The following is a 17,800-nucleotide window of genomic DNA, read 5'->3' as shown; positions in this document are numbered from 1 at the left end:
CTTGACTTTGGAGCACATGTGTGTGTGTACGTGTGTGTGTTTCCCCACTTACTGGTGAAGAATCATCGATAAAATGGGAACATGTCATTACTTGCGCAAGTTGTAGGCATCTGAAGTCCACATTCTGTATTTGGTTTCTTGCCACCGTAGAGCTAAGGAGAACCCCCAGTCTCTGAAGTTCCAGGTCTGACACTTCGTGGTTTTCTGTTTTTCCTCCACAGAAATAGAGAAGTTTCAAAAAGGAGAAGGCAAGGATGAAGAAAAGTACATTGATGTGGTGATTAATAAGAACATGAAGCTGGGACAGAAAGTGTTAATTCCTGTAAAACAGTTTCCTAAGGTAAGACAGGTGCGCACAGCAGGCGTGTTAATCTTTATCACAAGGGAGCGCTTGTTTAATTTATATTCTGTTTAGTGTCTTCTTGAGATGTTTTCCCTTCGCAGAATATCCTAACATGCATACTTTTAAAATTAATTAAAAACTTATTTAGTGATTCTATCCTTTCTGTTTGACTTTGATGTGAGTTATGAAGCCTTAAAAATGATTCTTCCAAGTTATATTTCAGACTTCAGACAGACGGTTCAACTTTTTCCTGCTGTAGTTTTTCATTTGTAAGATAAGCTTGGTTGATAAGAATTAAATAAGATTATCCATGTTAAATGCTTTGCATCGGGCTTGGCACATAAATATTCAAAAAATTCTCTAATAATCTGTTCCAGAAAGAAGTTTGATTTTTATGACATTGAGCACAGTTACAATAAGTACTTTTAAATCCTATTTAATTATAAAATCTTGATCATCTTAGATTTGGCCTAAATTGATGCTTTTTTCTCTGCTTTCTTTTTTCTTTGCGTGTCTTTGTACATGACTTATGCATACTATTGTATACATTAGTAGTTAATTTCTTTTGATTGCAGAACAATAATCCATTACCTGAATATACCACAGCTTATCCATTGCCTGAGCAGTTTTCAGTTATTATAATTAAATTGCTGTGAACATTTCATGCAAGTCATTCTGTGACCATATGTTTTCATTTATTTTTAGTAAATACTTAAGATTTAAATTGCTGTGGATTTAGTTTTATAATAAATTGCCATAATTTTTTCCCCCGAAGTGGTTGTATTTGTGACATTTCTAGAATAACACATGCAAAGTTCTGGTTATTCCATATCTAAACTCTTTTTTGATATTGTCAATCTCTTTAAATTTAGCCATTCTGATAGGGTATTGGTATTCTCATGTAGTATCAATTTGTATTTCCATGATGATTAATTATCTGGTGTGCATTTATTGGCCATTTATATATCTTCAAACTTGAAGTCTCTTTTGAGATCTTTTTCTGCTCTCTGGGCTGTGTATCTTATCATTGAGTCATAGGAGCTTTTTTAAAGATTATTTCCTGGATCATGTCTTTTGGTGGATATATGTTTTGTGAATATTTGACTCAACCTGTGGCTTGTTTATTATTTTCTAAATGGAGTTTTGTGATACATTTTTAATTTTGATGACATGTAATGGATCAAGTTTTTTTTTTTTAGGATTTTACCTTCTGTCAACTAAGGAATCTTTGCCAACCTCAAGCAAATGTTAGAATCCTTTATAAGTTAAAATGCCGGGGTCCAGCCCTGGTGGATCCAGAGAATTCGAAGGGGGGACAGAGTTGGCGAGGAAAAACTTATTTATTTAGAAATATAAAGAGAGATTAGGAAAGAATAGTGTAGTAGGAAAATTAGTGGAGAAAAGAGGCTGAATAACTTGGTTTATGTGGAAAACCAATAAAGTTCCAAGGCAAGGAACTTTCACAGTCTACGTAGGCCACCGGTGCCCTCTTGAATAGTGGAGGGTGCCCCACCTTGGGCTCCCTCTTGCATGGGTCTTAGAAGCCAGGGCAAATAAGTAGGCACGGTGAGCCTCCACACTCCAGATGGGAATTCAGCCAGAAAAGGGAGAAAAGAATGACATGGGGGAGCCAAGCATCGGTGCCAGACCCACAACTTTATTTTCAAAAGCAACTTATATACCCCAAGTTGTACATAAAGAAATAATGGAATATGCAGAGTTATACAGAGGCAGCAGTCCTGACCCTTATCGAGACCAGGCTTTCCTCTTACATACCTTCCCGTATACAAAAGGTCCCAGGTGGTTTTATATCATCTTCGGGCCAGGGAGCCTGTTAACATTTTTATGGCTCTTTTCCTAGATAAATGTCTATCAACCAGAAAACTCATTTTCCCTTGAAGTGTTTTTTCTATAATCTGCATCACCCTCAAAGTACTAAATAAAGTTACATTCCTGTAGAACAAAGGTTCAGTGGGTTGTAACAAAGAAAGTACTTAACTCAAAGATCAAATGTTGCTAATACCAGGGCTACTACTTGTTTTTTCTATATACCACTATATCTACAAATAAAAGATATGAAAACTTGGCAGCAAGTATTGGCTCAACAAATGAAACCCTTAATCAGTCCTATTTTAATCATTTTGACTCCTCAGAAGCCCCTACATTCCTAGGATATTTTAAGCTTCCTGTGCCTCTCGCGGTCGGGAGGTCTTAAACAATCACATGCACAGCCTGTAAGAGTCCAGCAGGTAGGCTAGAAAGCCATCAGAGGGTTTTTGGATTGAAACACTCTTATTATGCCCAGGAGACTTATTATCTAAAAGCTCTAAATTAACTTTTTCCAGAAAAAGGTGGTAGGGGGACAGCCCCCTGTTAATGTCAGAAGAGTAGGTGGAAAGCATAACACAGTAAAGCAGGCAGACTCTGGTTTTGGAGGTAGATGCCCGAGAATTTCCAGGGGGACCCCTGAGGCTCGATCCCGCATTTGCGTATGCCGAGCCTCCTTCCTTATGACCTTTGCCATGGGCGGGATTCCTCACGCTGGCTCCCAGCATTAACATGATCATTTCTTTCATTTCCTCTAAAAGCTTTAACATTATAGCTTTTAATTTTATATCTGTGATACATCTCGAATTAGTTTTTGTGTACAGTATGAGATAGTTCATTTTTTCTTCACGTGGATATCTAGTTTTTTCAATGGCATTTGTTGAAAGATATTTTCCTCCCACTGACTCTGTTGGTACCTGTGTTGGAAATTGGGTGACTGTGTTAAGTGAGGATCTATTTCTATACTTTCTGATTTGTTTCATTGGTCTATTTATGGATCATTATGCCGGTACCATACAGTCTTCATCATTGCAGCTTTTTATAGTAAGACGTGAAGTTAGGTAATGTAGTCCCTTAAACTTTGTCCTTTTGCAGGGTTGTTTGGATGTATATCCTTTGCAACTCTGTATAAATTTAAGAATTAGTTTTACAGAACATTCTGCTGGGATTATGATGCAGTGGCATTGATTCTGATGATCCATTTAGGGAGCTCTGACATCTTAATAATATTAAGTCTTCCCTTCCTTGAATATGATGTATCTTTCCATTTAATTTCCATCACTTTTAGGGGAAAGATCTTGTCTTTTGTTAAACTTACTTCTAAAAGTATTTTAAGTCTTTTGAAAACTTGTAAAATGAATATTTTGAAATATTCTCTTCCAATTTTTTGCCTCTAATAGAAACTTTTGTATATTGACCTTGTATTCTGCTACCTTTCTAAAATTCACTTGTTCTCATAATTGTTTTATAGAATCTTCAGAGTATGCTATGTACATAACCATATTATCTGCATAAACAAGTTTACTTCTTTCCAATTTTTATGTTGATTGTTATCTTGTATTATTTTGGCTAGGATCCCTAGTACAATGCTTTGAGTACAGGTGGTGAGATTAGGCATTTTTCTCTTGTTCACATCAATGTGGAAAACATTCAATATTTTACCAGTAAGCTTGGTAACAGCTGTGGGAATTTGAAGTTTTCTTCTACTTTAGCTTTGTTGACTATTTGATTCTGACTGGATGCTGACTTTTGTTGAATATCCTTTTCTGCATCTACTAAAATGAGCACAAGATTTTTCTCCTTTGTACTGTTAATATAGTGTTGATAAATTAAACCAATTTTGCATTTCTGAATTAAAGTCTGCTGCTAAGTCGCTTCAGTCATGTCTGACTCTGTGCAACCCCATAGATGGTAGCCCGCCAGGCTCCCCCATCTCTGGGATTCTCCAAGCAAGAACACAGGAGTGGGTTGCCATTTCCTTCTCCAATGCATGAAAATGAAAAGTGAAAGTGAAGTTGTGATATATTATCCTTTTTATACATTGTGGGATTCAAATGCTTCTGTATTCCTGAGTGATAGTGGAATTAAATATAGTGATAGTGATAGTGATAGTGATTTAAATATTATATAAATTTATGTAAATATATTTATACATAAATATATATTTATAATAAAAGTATGCATAGACTAATATTTATATATATAAAATTATATAGTGAGTGAAGAGGTGTCCCCTCCTTTTTCTCCCCCTCTAAAGAATATATGTCAGTTTGGTGCTGTATTTTCTTTATTATTAGATAGAATTTACTAGTGAAGCTATCTGGGCCTAGAGTTTGGTGGTATGAAAATATTTCAAATATATATGTTTATATATGAATCAAATATCATATATATTTGGATTGTATACTGTAACGTTGTACTACACTGTGGAAACTGGATTCTGTTCTCTTTCTTTGAGGAAGGTTGGTATTTTTGGATTCAGACTGCAGACTGTTGGATGGGAATGCAGAACTTAGTTTACCTCTTAGTTGGACTTTTACATTTATTTTTGGCATACATGATTGGTAGATTTTATACACAAAATATGGGGCTCCCCAAGTCTAACTGTCATTTCTAGCATTCCTCCCATTGATTTCAGCACTGTGTTTGCCTCAAACTCTGCTACTCAGCTAAAAAGCTCTACAGTTAGTAAATTCACCCAGGCCATTCCCTTCTTCCAAGTCTTGACTCCCTTCTATAAAATCTCGTTGAGTTTGAGCATTCTACAGACTTTAGATGGTTGCTTTTTGTATTTTGTTCCACATTTAAGAGTTTATAGTTGTTTACCTATAGACAGCCTATTAGGAACTTACTTAGCTCTACTTGCAAAAACTTAGGATATACATTTTAGTAAACAGAAAACTATTATGAACATTTTATAGACTTACTAATTACTAAGCAAAGCATGGCTTATGGGAACTTTAATAAATTAATTTGCCAGGCTTGATGTGGACTATATGCACCATACGCAGTAGGAGGAAAGGTGCAGAGACTCTGTCCCCATCTCTGAAGAGTTCATAGCCTAGCAAATGCTTAATCTGAAGTTAATACTGCTGTGTATAAGTAATGATGTGACAGAAAGTGTTTGAGCTAAGTATATGAAATAAACCTCAAATGTTGTTTTTCAGTGTCAGCTTTGAGGAGAATAGGGGAAGACAGATTATAATTGCTGTGTCTCACAGAGAACAGAGTCCATTTCAAGTCCTTATAATGTCTGAAGTAGGCAGCTTGGAAATCTTCTTTCAGAATGCAGAAAAGGATATTTCTGCTTAGCAAACTGAGCATTTGAATCTCAAGCCAGCCTTGTGTAGAGGCTAATATAGCACTCACATCAGTTCTAAGAAAAGCTTTGATGCTGGTATCAGTTAATAGGCTGAGTTGGAGGAAGCCGGCAGTACTCACCCCTCTCAAGTAGCAGTGGGCGGGCAGCTTGGTGTGGAATTAAGGGCACCATACCTGTTCAGAGAAACTCCATCTAATGTGATTCCATTAACTGAATAATTTCTCTTCTCTTAATGAACTGATTCAACACTCTTTCAATGGCACAGCATTGGAGATGAGTCCTCAAGTGTTCAAACCCAAAGTATATTTGCTCTCTTGAGTATGTGTGCAAGCTTGTAAAGTATGAAACTCAAACACTGTTTAATGTTTTTTTTTTAAAGACTTTAAGCTGTAGAAATTCTCCTCCATATTACTTGTGGGTAAATTCTAACTCTTGGTTCTGGACAGTGACTAGATGTAAGAATTAACCTAAGTGCCAAATCTCCATTGGAACAAGGCATGCTATCTATGGGGACCTTGAATGCCTGGTGGTTTAGATTTTACATTGAATTTTTTTTTTTAATAAACTGTTTCTTCATCATTGAACCCATCTATCCATTCCTATACCTAACATTTATGGAGGGTCTCCTCTGAGCCGGGAATTGTGCCTGGAAAACAAACTGATTAAAATTTGCTTTTTTGCACAAGAAGTTCTAAGTTTTGTGGGGCATAGAGATGAATCACCTAATGAGTATAATACAGTGTGAGGAGCTCAGTGTTGGGGTGCTCTGGAAGGATACAGGATCATGTGACAGTCTCAGAAGCCTTCCCTAAGGCTGTGAAGGAGCTGGCAGGGGAGGGGTCAGAAGTGAGGCGGGGAGGGGGAGGGGTGGCCGTGACAGAGGGAGATGGGGCGCAGGGCGTCTGAGGCACTCCCAGCCCTGTCCTTGGCTAAGCAGGGTAACTGCAATGTGATGTGCAGGTTTCCATTAGGGATTTACAAGTGAAGTGATGCGGGAGCTGTGTACAGGGACTGCCCCGTCACTCTATATATCAGTATAAGGTAGGGTTGGCCAATGGGGACTGCTTTAGAGTCTGAGGTGGCTCTCCAGGTGTTTAATTATTTTAAACTTTATCAGTCGGAATACCATGTGTAAAGTCTTAAAAAATTTGTTATATAAAATTGAGCTATATCTTATCTCTATATATCATTATACATACATCTCTACTGCTATAGTAAGATTGTCTTTACTTTGTGCTCAGTTGTTCAGTTGTGAGTTGTGTCTGACTCTTTGCAGGCTCTTCTTGTCCCTGGAATTTTTCAGGCAAGAATACAAGAATACTGGAGTTGCCATTTCCATCATACTGTTAAATAAAAAAGGAGAAGGAACATGTGAAACAGATAAGATTCTAGTTTAACATTTATTTTTTTAAAAAACTAACTTGAATCCTAAGAGCAATTATTTTCTGGAGGGTAGGCTTCTATGCTGTTTTCTACTTTGAAGTAGTTAGTTGCTCAGGCCTGTTTGACTCTTCGCGACCCCATGGACGGTATAGCCTGCCAGGCTCCTCTGTCCGTGGGATTCCCCAGGCATGAACACTGGAGTGGATTGCCATTTCCTCCTCCAGGGGATCTTCCAGACCCAGGGATTGAACCTAGGTCCCCTACATTGTAGGCAGATTCTTTACCATCTGAGCCACAAGGGAAGCCCTTGTTAACAAGTTTTCTACTTTACATAGGACTCCCTGATTAACTCAGTTGGTAAAGAATCTGCCTGCAATGCAGGAGACCCTGGTTCAGTTTCTGGGTTGGAAAGATCCACTGGAGAAGGGGTAGGCTACCCACTCCAGTATCCTTGGGCTTCCCTTGTGGCTCAGCTGGCAGTGTGGGAGACCTGGGTTCGATCCCTGGGTTGGGAAGATCCCCTGGAGAAGGGAAAGGCTATCCACTCCAATATTCTGGCCTGGAGAATTCCATGGAGTCCATGGGGTCATAAGAGTTGGACACAACTGAACGACTTTCACTTTCACTTTACATATTACTATACTATAATGTTTTAATAATAACTTGGTGTCACTTTTATAATTAGATTAAAAAACACATTCTCATTTGGGGGGAAAAACATGCCCCAGATTGTTACTTTAGGAGATACCTGTGTACTATTACTGTGATTTTTAAGATTTACTGTACTGGTTTAAACTTTACAGATTTAAATGAAATTTATTAATTTTCGTAATTTGATCATTGTTGTTTAATCTCTTAAAGCATTCTAATGCTTACATATTATTTTCAGTAACTTTATATTAATATGGGTTCTTACATTAAATCTTTTCCTATTATATGCATATTTTAATTTGATATATTTACTGTCTCAAAGAAGTTCTTCAGTTAAGAGTCGAGGGAGAAGAGAAAAGTGTATATAAAAGCATGTTTCCTCTGGAGTTTGAAATAAAGCTCAGGAAACTTTCTTTGCTGAGACTGGCTCATGTTTTTCTCTTATAGTGAACTGCAGATAAATAAAAATCTGTGAATCTGCTACTGGTGGAAGACTATTTCATAGAAGTCATCTTATCTTTAAATTTTTCGTGGAGTAGTAAATATTTGACAGTCATATTGGTGTGTTAAAAGTTGCCTTTTCTGTGATAAGGCAACAATCATTGCCCCTTGTAGCATTCATTAAATCTTGGGGCCCTGTGGGGAAGCCGAAGGGCCGCTCTGGAGCAGAGAGCCTTATTGGGAAGGCATGGGGCCCACAGGCCTTTGTTTCATTGAGCATAGGTCCCCTTCCAGGCCAGCCCCTCCCATCCTGACCACGTGCATCTCACAGTGGGCTGGAGGGAAGTGTGCTTGTAGGGAGAGATGAGTCTCTTCCCAGGCTCCTTTTGTTCTTTTCTCAGAGGTCTTCTCTGGGCCCCTGAGATCTTGTGATACTCACCCCTGTGTCATGAGAATTAGAAAGCTGATATTTGTGAATATGATAGCTTTCAAAAAATATTGTGAAGGAATTTCAAATCTCATGCTGTGACTTTCCCCTTAATCTCTTTTAAAATGCTTGGTTATTGATCCAGAAAGTAGCCCCTTAGCTTAAGAATCATTAAGTGGAGTTCAGAAACAGCCATACATATATAGGGGCTCATGAAAGAATTTATTCATTTTTTAAGAGGTTTATTGTTTTATTATGGGCTTCCCTGGTGGCTTAGACAGTAAAGAATCTGAGTCAAATGAGTAATTAAAAACTTTGGTTGTATTTAGCACAACCCCCTCCCCCCCCCGCCCCCCCACCAATCTCATTGCATTTAAAATCTAGAAATTCTACCATTATATGTACTTTGGTCACAGTGTAGTACATTAAGAACTTGAAGTCTGTGATGGATACTTCCTTTGTCAGTCTTTTTTTTTTTTTTTTTAATCACTGCTTCCTTTTGAGAGGTGATAGAGAATAGGTCTCTTAAGTGTATTGCTGAGTCAAAAGGTAACACAATTTTAGTGCTTAGCAGTATATTACTGTCCTAGGTGTCTTAAATATTATTGTACTGCTTATTTTGGCCCTGGGCCCCGTGAAGCCCTCCAGGTTGAATCAACTGAAAATTGCGTAGCTGTGCTGTTGGACACAGGAAGTATGAACAGAGCTTAACCCATCTCTTCAAGGATTCCCCCCCACCCCCACAGGAGTAAAATGGCAGAAATTCAGTAGATGGCCCAAAGTATGAACTTTTATGAAAACAAGAGATTGACACACAATTACAAGAAACCAGAAACCAGGGACATTTAGTATATATCCCAAGACAGTGACAGAGGGAATTGGGCAGCTGTGGCAGTCAGCCTACTTGGTGAGGCCCCCGGCTCTGCCTTGTGGGCCTGTTTGACACCAGGTCCGGCACAGCTTTTCCTCTGTCTCTCCGCCCTTCTCTCCTGTCCTCTCCCTTTCTCCCTCTCTCTCATCAGGCTAAACGCCTACCGCACCACCTCCACTTCGCTATCCTGCGGAATTCTTATATTTGATGTGTCGGTAAGCAAACTTCATACCTCTTCTGGGCAAACCTGGACCTTTCCCTGCGCTCCTTTGTCAGTGAGTGACAGATAGCACACGTGTCTAAGAGCCCATGCGTAAAACTAGCACATCATTGTTGTCTATTAATTTCTTCTTCATTTACCTTTCCTAGGTGATTCTTGAAATGCAGTGACATGCATTTTGTTATTTCTACTTATAAATTATTGCTTGCTCTCTGGATTACATTACCACTTCTTAATTTAGACCATTGTCATTCCTCACCAGTCCTTTGTCATATCCCCTTATCCACTTTCAAATCCTCCATCCCATTTCCCACATTTGAAGGCAGACTATGCAGTCTGAGATTTTGTGGATTAACAGTTTCAAATTTATGTATAAATGGGCTTCATTGGTTATTTGTTTTGTTGTCCACCCATCCCCACAACCCCGCCCAAAGAATATAATCCAGCTTTGAGCATAGAGATTAAAAAGCATGTAAAGTGGATGATTTCAGATGGTGTATCACTTGCATGTCTCTCTGTATGTGTGATTTTCCCCGTATCATCTCCTGAAGAAGTTACTTGCATATTTAACTTGATTGATTTTCAGAGTTACTGATGTCTAAATAAGTAGGGCTGTTTACCATTAAAGTAGATGCTGTGTTAAAATTACAGTCAATGGTGTAGTACCAGATAATCTCAAGCACTACCGATAATGCTTAGTGATTTGTGGTTGGCAAAGTAATAAATCTAAATAATAGTATTTATATAGATCTAATGTGTTGCAGTGATTTCTGCAGCAAAGAAAATCAATACAAACTATGTTGACCAGTGCCATTTGATTTGGGGCAAAATAAACTTTAATTGCAGAAGTGTTTATTGAGAAATCATTATGCAGGAAAGATGATGAATCAAATAAGAGTCCTGATTACTCTCCAGGGATTTACAGTTGAACAGCAGAAACAGAGTAAATTTTTTCCAAATGATAGAGAGTAAAGACCATACTAACATAAGAGAGGTAGATGGACACTGCAAGAACTTAAAAGAGTGAGGGAAAACTATTTCTGGAGAAAGAATTACAGGTGGAATTAAATGTAGTCCCTAAGGCTTTGACTGTGTGGATCACAATAAACTGTGGACAATTCTGAAAGAGATGGGAATACCAGACCACCTGACTTGCCTCTTGAGAAACCTATATGTAGGTCAGGAAGCCACAGTTTGAACTGGACATGGAACAACAGACTGGTTCCAAATAGGAAAAGGAGTACGTCAAGGCTGTATATTGTCACCCTGCTTAGTTAACTTCTATGCAGAGTATATCATGAGAAACACTGGGCTGGAGCAATCACAAGCTGGAATCTAGATTGCCGGGAGAAAAATCAATAACCTCAGATATGCAGATGATACCACCCTTATGGCAGAAAGTGAAGAGGAACTAAAAAGCCTCTTGATCAAAGTGAAAGAGGAGAGTGAAAAAGTTGGCTTAAAGCTCAACATTCAGAAAACCAAGATCATGGCATCTGGTCCCATCACTTCATGGGAAATAGATGGGGAAACAGTGGAAATAGTGTCAGACTTTATTTTTTTGGGCTCCCAAATCACTGCAGATGGTGACTGCAGCCATGAAATTAACAGACGCTTACTCCTTGGAAGGAAAGTTATGACCAACGTAGATAGCATATTGAAAAGCAGAGACATTAGTTTGCCAACAAAGGTCCGTCTAGTCAAGGCTATGGTTTTTCCAGTGGTCATGTATGGATGTGAGAGTTGGACTATGAAGAAAGCTGAGCGCCAAAGAATTGATGCTTTTGAACTGTGGAATTGGAGAAGACTCTTGAGAGTCCCTTGGACAGCAAGGAGATCCAACCAGTCCATCCTAAAGGAGATCAGTCCTGAGTGTTCTTTGGAAGGAATGATGCTGAATCTGAAGCTCCAGTACTTTGGCCACCTCATGCGAAGAGTTGACTCATTGGAAAAGACTGTGATGCTGGGAGGGATTGGGGGCAGGAGGAGAAGGGAACGACAGAGGATGAGATGGTTGGATGGCATTACCAACTTGATGGACAGGAGTCTGAGTGAACTCCAGGAGTTGGTGATGGACAGGGAGGCCTGGTGTGCTGTGATTCATGGGGTCACAAAGAGTCGGACACAACTGAGTGACTGAACTGAACTGAACTGAACTGAAGTATAAGTTCAGGATGTTAACAAGCAGAGTTAAGAGGGAAGCGTAGAGTAACTGTGGGGCCAGAATGATTTAATTATGGGATGTAGACTGTGACCATCACCAGATGGTCAACACTGAAATCAGATTGATTATATTCTTTGCAGCCAAAGTTGGAGAAGCTCTATACAGTCAACAAAAACAAGATCAGGAGCTGACTGTGGCTCAGATCAGGAACTCATTATTGCCAAACTCAGACTTAAATAGAAGAAAGTAGTGAAAACCACTAGACCATTCAGGTATGACCTAAATCAAATCCCTTATGGTTATACAGTGGAAGTGAGAAATAGATTTAAGGGCCTAGGTCTGAGAGATAGAGTTGCCTGATGAACTATGGACTGAGGTTCGTGACATTGTTCAGTAGTCAGGAATCAAGACTATCCCCATGGAAAAGAAATGCAAAAAAGCAAAATGGCTGTCTGGGGAAGCCTTACAAATAGCTGTGAAAAGAAGAGAAGCGAAAAGCAAAGGAGAAAAGGAAAGATATAAGCATCTGAATGCAGAGTTCCAAAGAATAGCAAGAAGAGATAAGAAAGCCTTCCTCAGTGATCAATGCAAAGAAATAGAGGAAAACAACAGAATGGGAAAGACGAGAGATCTCTTCAAGAAAATTAGAGATACCAAGGGAACATATCATGCAAAGATGGGCTCGATAAAGGACAGAAATGGTATGGACCTAACAGAAGCAGAAGATACTAAGAAGAGGTGGCAAGAATACACAGAAGAACTGTACAAAAAAGATCTTCAAGACCAAGATAATCACAATGGTGTGATCACTCATCTACAGCCAGGCATCCTGGAATGTGAAGTCAAGTGGGCCTTAGAAAGCATCACTACGAACAAAGCTAGTGGAGGTGATGGAATTCCAGTTGAGCTCTTTCAAATCCTGAAAGATGATGCTGTGAAAGTGCTGCACTCAATATGCCAGCAAATTTGGAGAACTCAGCAGTGGCCATAGGACTGGAAAAGGTCAGTGTTCATTCCAATCCCAAAGAAAGGCAATGCCAAAGAATGCTCAAAGTACCGCACAATAGCACTCATCTCACACGCTGGTAAAGTAATGCTCAAAAATTTCCAAGCCAGGCTTCAGCAATACGTGAACTGTGAACTTCCAGATGTTTAAGCTGGTTTTAGAAAAGGCAGAGGAACCAGAGATCAAATTGTCAACATCCGCTGGATCATGGAAAAAGCAAGAGAGTTCCAGAAAAACATCTATTTCGACTTTATTGTCTATGCCAAAGCCTTTGACTGTGTGGATCACAATAAACTGTGGAAAATTCTGAAAGAGATGGGAATACCAGACCACCTGACTTGCCTCTTGAGAAACCTATATGCAGGTCAGGAAGCAACAGTTAGAACTGGTCATGGAACAACAGACTGGTTCCAAATAGGAAAAGGAGTACGTCAAGGCTGTATATTGTCACCCTGCTTAGTTAACTTCTATGCAGAGTATATCATGAGAAACACTGGGCTGGAGCAATCACAAGCTGGAATCTAGATTGCCAAGAGAAAAATCAATAACCTCAGATATGCAGATGATACCACCCTTATGGCAGAAAGTGAAGAGGAACTAAAAGCCTCTTGATGAAAGTGAAAAAGGAGAGTGAAAATGTTGGCTTAAAGCTCAACATTCAGAAAACCAAGATCATGGCATCTGGTCCCATCACTTCATGGGAAATAGATGGGGAAACAGTGGAAATAGTGTCAGACTTTATTTTTTTGGGCTCCCAAATCACTGCAGATGGTAACTGCAGCCATGAAAATAAAAGACGCTTACTCCTTGGAAGGAAAGTTATGACCAACGTAGATAGCATATTGAAAAGCAGAGACATTAGTTTGCCAACAAAGGTCCGTCTAGTCAAGGCTATGGTTTTTCCAGTGGTCATGTATGGATGTGAGAGTTGGACTATGAAGAAAGCTGATTGCCGAAGAATTGATGCTTTTGAACTGTGGAATTGGAGAAGACTCTTGAGAGTCCCTTGAACAGCAAGGAGATCCAACCGGTCCATTCTGAAGATCAACCCTGGAATTTCTTTGGAAGGAATGATGCTGAATCTGAAGCTCCAGTACTTTGGCCACCTCATGCGAAGAGCTGACTCATTGGAAAAGACTCTGATTCTGGAAGGGATTGGGGGCAGGAGGAGAAGGGGACGACAGAGGATGAGATGGCTGGATGGCATCACTGACTCGAAGGACATGAGTCTGGGTGATCTCCAGGAGTTGGTGATGGACAGGGAGGCCTGGCGTGCTGTGATTCATGGGGTTGCAAAGAGTCAGACACAACTGAGCAACTGAACTGAACTGAACTGAGACTGTGGCAGTCGTTGGCGATGACCAGCATGGAAAGCCTTTGGTACTGTACTTGTGCATTAGATATTATATAGCCTAGGGAGCCCTGGAAGACCTATGAGAGATATAAATAAGCAAGTAGAATGTATAGTAGAAAGTATTCTGCATTATAAAAGATCTTACCTTGTTTTTAAACTCCTCAACATTTAAGAATGATTAATTTAAACTCAAGTTGGATATTGAAGTTCCTTGTAAAAGTGATTGTTATTTTTAGAGGTGATTATCAGAATCATGAAAATTATTGTCAGTAATCCAGACCTCGATTCAATAACTAAGCATCCTGAGAAACAAGTGTTTGGTTATCAAAGAGGGTGCTCTATTTCACGTGAATGAAACAGTCCACAGTCTGTTAGATTTACCGCTGTTTGGAGTTTTGCATTTATGACATTGACTTAATTTAAATGAGATCAGTATTCTGAATACCAACTAGAAGGTGGGTTTGTTTATTTATTGTGTTAATGGCCAAATTATTGGAATCTAAAATGGTTGGTAAAGCTAATGAAAACAGTGAGCTGGTCTTTCGTTTCAAGAGAAGATAGGTTAAAACAAACCTCATTTATTGTCTTTTGATTCTTGCCATTGTGCAGTAATTAGGTCAATGTAGAGATGACAAACAGAATGTTGTTTCTTAACAGTGTAACTCTTCTTCCCAGTAAGTCTAGAGAGAGGATGTGGGGTGGTGTTTTCTAGAAAGGGATGTTGAGTCCAGCCTTATATATGGGTGGTAGAAAAACATGCTAGAATTTGTGTTGTAATATATGTAGCCCATGGTTTCTCCATCGCAGGCCTTACTTTTATTAACTTCTCATGTGTTAATCTTTACAGTTTTAGGAGGAGGGAAGCATGATCTCCTGTTCACATATGAAAAACTAAAGAACAGAGAAGTTACGTAACTTGCTAAATGTTATACAGTTAGTAAGTCACAGGCATTTGAACTGAAGAAATCTGGCTCCAGAGTCCATGGTCTGGTTCAAGAAATTAAGCTTTATTTGTTACCCAGGTTCAGGCTAGTACTGTTGCCTGGCTCATGTGAGCGCCAGGCAGTGAGACAGGATCCTGGCATGAAGAGGGAATTCTCCGTGGCGGGCGCTCCCGCCAGGCTGCAGTCACTCACTTGCTCTCGGTGGTTGGGGCACATAGGTGCTAGATATGTCTCGTTATGGGCTCTTGGATTGCGTCTCCTAGTTAACTTACCTTTCAGTATACAAAAATTGCTGCCAAAGAGACTGCAACTTCAGGGCCACTGGAGATGCAGTTGAAGCAAACAGGAAAACAAGGGAGCCGCTCACCCCCTGTTCCCGTGCAGGCTTAGGCTAGGACAGGGCAGGCAGCTCCATCTAGCTGGGGGTAAGGAGAGTCTTCTCGACTTGGGACTGGTTTTCTGTATCTGGTGTGTTAATGACGAATCTCTTGACCTAAGTAAGTATTGAAATATTAACCAATGGTAGGCCAGGTGTAGAATTTTAAAATAAATAAATATGTACATAAACATAGCATCAGCTTCCCAGGTGGCAAAGTTGGTAAAGACTCCTCCCTAATGCAGGAAACAGAAGAGACGCGAGTTTGATGCCGGGGTTGGAAAGATCCCCTGGAGAAGGAAACGGCAACCTACTCCAGTGTTCTTCCTGGGAAATCCCATGGACAGAGGAGCCTGGTGGGCTGCAGTCCAGGGGTTTGCAAAGAGTTGAACATTACTGAGCGTGCACACACGCACATGCACACAGACATATAAATGCATACACACGCATTCACTTTATATACATATTAAATGTAGTGTGTGAGCCAGGAGTGCTTCTTGACCACCTAACCTGAGATCTGGATCACTTGCCATTGCAGTCTGTAGGGAACACTGGGTCTGCCTTCACCCCAGACTGCGCCTGTGGGCCTGCTCGCTCGCCTCCTTCCTCTCTCACTTGTTCTTAGCTCTTCAATAAACTTTACACTCCTGTCCAACGTTTTTAAAGTTTTTAAAAATTATATCCTCTCATTTCTCACATCCAACTTTAGACCTACCTTTATGGAAATAAATTACATTGTTTATCTCTTACAGTACCTCCTTATGTTACAGTCTTTCTTAGATGTCTTTTTAAGGATTTAAAATAAACATTTAGACTTTATGCTGCTGCTGCTGCTGCTGCTGCTGCTGCTGCTGCTGCTGCTGCTGCTGCTTAAGTTGCTTCAGTCGTGTCCGACTCTGTGCGACCCCATAGACGGCAGCCCACCAGGCTCCCCCATCCCTGGGATTCTCTAGGCAAGAACACTGGAGTGGGTTGCCATTTCCTTCTCCTTTATAAGATGCGCAATTACCAGATGTCATTGGACAGTTAGGGCCAGTATACCAGAAACACGCCTCCTTGCATCTGCGCCTGTGTGGTACAGTCTAGGGTCCGTATTCTTTAAGCCTTGGGTAGAGATTGGTGCGTTTTGGACAGTAACTTGGCCGGCATTCAGGACTTGCTGTCAGCGTGTGGAATGCTGCCTGCCTGTCAGGAGCCCATGCTGCTCTTCGCTGAGGCACACAGGGGAGTCAGTCAGGGTCTCTGCCCTCAGATTGTCACCTCCATCCCTTCTTAAGAAAAGGAAGGTAGAAAGTAATCACTGGGCCTGGAAAAATACTGTGAGGTTTGAGACTATAAAAACCTCCCTTTTTCATAAATAAAGCTTCCCTGGTGGCTCAGAGGTTAAAGCATCTGCCTGGAATGAGGGAGACCTAGGTTCGATCCCTGGATCGAGAAGATCCCCTGGAGAAGGCAATGGCATCCCACTCCAGTACTCTTGCCTGAAGAATCCCATGGAGGGAGGAGCCTGGTAGGCTACAGTCCATGGGGTGGCAAAGAGTCCGACAGGACTTCGCTTTCACTTTTTGATAAATGACTGCTTTGTGGTTTTTGTCTCTGGGAGTGCGCCCTCCAGTGGCCACTCCCCACATTCATATCCTGTAGGTGCCCTTCCCCTTGAGTCTGGCCTGACCCTGCAGCTCCCTTAGCTGACAAGAAGTGTACTTCCAGGCCCACGCTTTAAGGAAGCCTGAGAGCTTCTGCTTTTCTGATCTTAGAAGACACATGCCATGCCGAGGTCTTGTCACCCCAAGGCCACTGTGGGAGATGGGCACTCAGGGACACGACTGAGTGGCTAAGCACGTGTGTATAAATATGCCAGGGCTTCCCTGGACGCTCAGACGGCAAAGAATCTGCCTGCAGTGCAGGGGAAACCCAGATTCTATCCCTGGGGCGGCAGCAGTCTCCTGGGGGAGGGAATGGCAGCCCACTGCAGTGTTCTTGCCTGGAGAATCCCATGGACAGCAGAGCCTGGTAGGCTACAGCCCATGGGGTCTCAAAGAGTCGGGCATGACTGAAGCGACTTACACACACATACATCTATTAAGAACGAAGACCAGGACTGAGACTTGGAGAAGATTTCAGAGTTGAGTAAGACACATTTCTCTTGCAGGGAATACAGCCTGAAAGAAGGGTCTCAAACTACAGTTTGGTGAGTGGGACAAGAGAAAGCAGGAGGCGAGAGAGCGTGTGGGCTGTGGGTGTCGGGATCACAGCCTCGGGCCTGTCAGCCTGCTGATCTTGGAAAGGGCTGGCAGTGCCTGCGCTTGTGTGCTTTGTTTGTTCTTTACAAGGAAAAGCTGAAACCACCCAGAGTGACTCTGGATTTTAAACACCAATTTAAGCCCAGGTTCCTGCCCAGACAGATGACTCTGCCTCTTACTTTCCCGCCCCAGCCGCTCTGCTTCAGGAGGCTGGCCGCCTTCCTGTTT

At 40.8% G+C, this 17,800-nt stretch overlaps 1 protein-coding gene across 4 annotated transcripts in view; it reads left to right on the top strand.

The window, feature by feature from the left end:
* The window catches only part of KHDRBS3 (KH RNA binding domain containing, signal transduction associated 3), a 161,576-nt gene that overhangs the window by 56,481 nt on the left and 87,295 nt on the right, over positions 1-17,800 (top strand). For 3 of the 4 annotated variants that reach the window (XR_006060786.2, XR_006060785.2, XM_015097718.4), the window contains exon 2: positions 222-340. Coding sequence is in view for 1 of the 4 variants with exons in the window: in XM_015097718.4 (XP_014953204.2) it covers positions 222-340 (119 nt within the window). In the remaining 3 variants the exon portion in view is untranslated. Of the gene's footprint in view, positions 1-221; positions 341-17,800 lie in introns of those variants that run through there. The other variant, XM_042254053.2, reaches the window with a different exon arrangement.

Source organism: Ovis aries, chromosome 9, assembly GCF_016772045.2.
Source record: "Ovis aries strain OAR_USU_Benz2616 breed Rambouillet chromosome 9, ARS-UI_Ramb_v3.0, whole genome shotgun sequence".
NCBI lineage: Eukaryota > Metazoa > Chordata > Mammalia > Artiodactyla > Bovidae > Ovis > Ovis aries.
The sequence above is the reverse complement of the archived record's forward strand: the minus strand, read 5'-3'. Positions and strand labels throughout refer to the sequence as shown.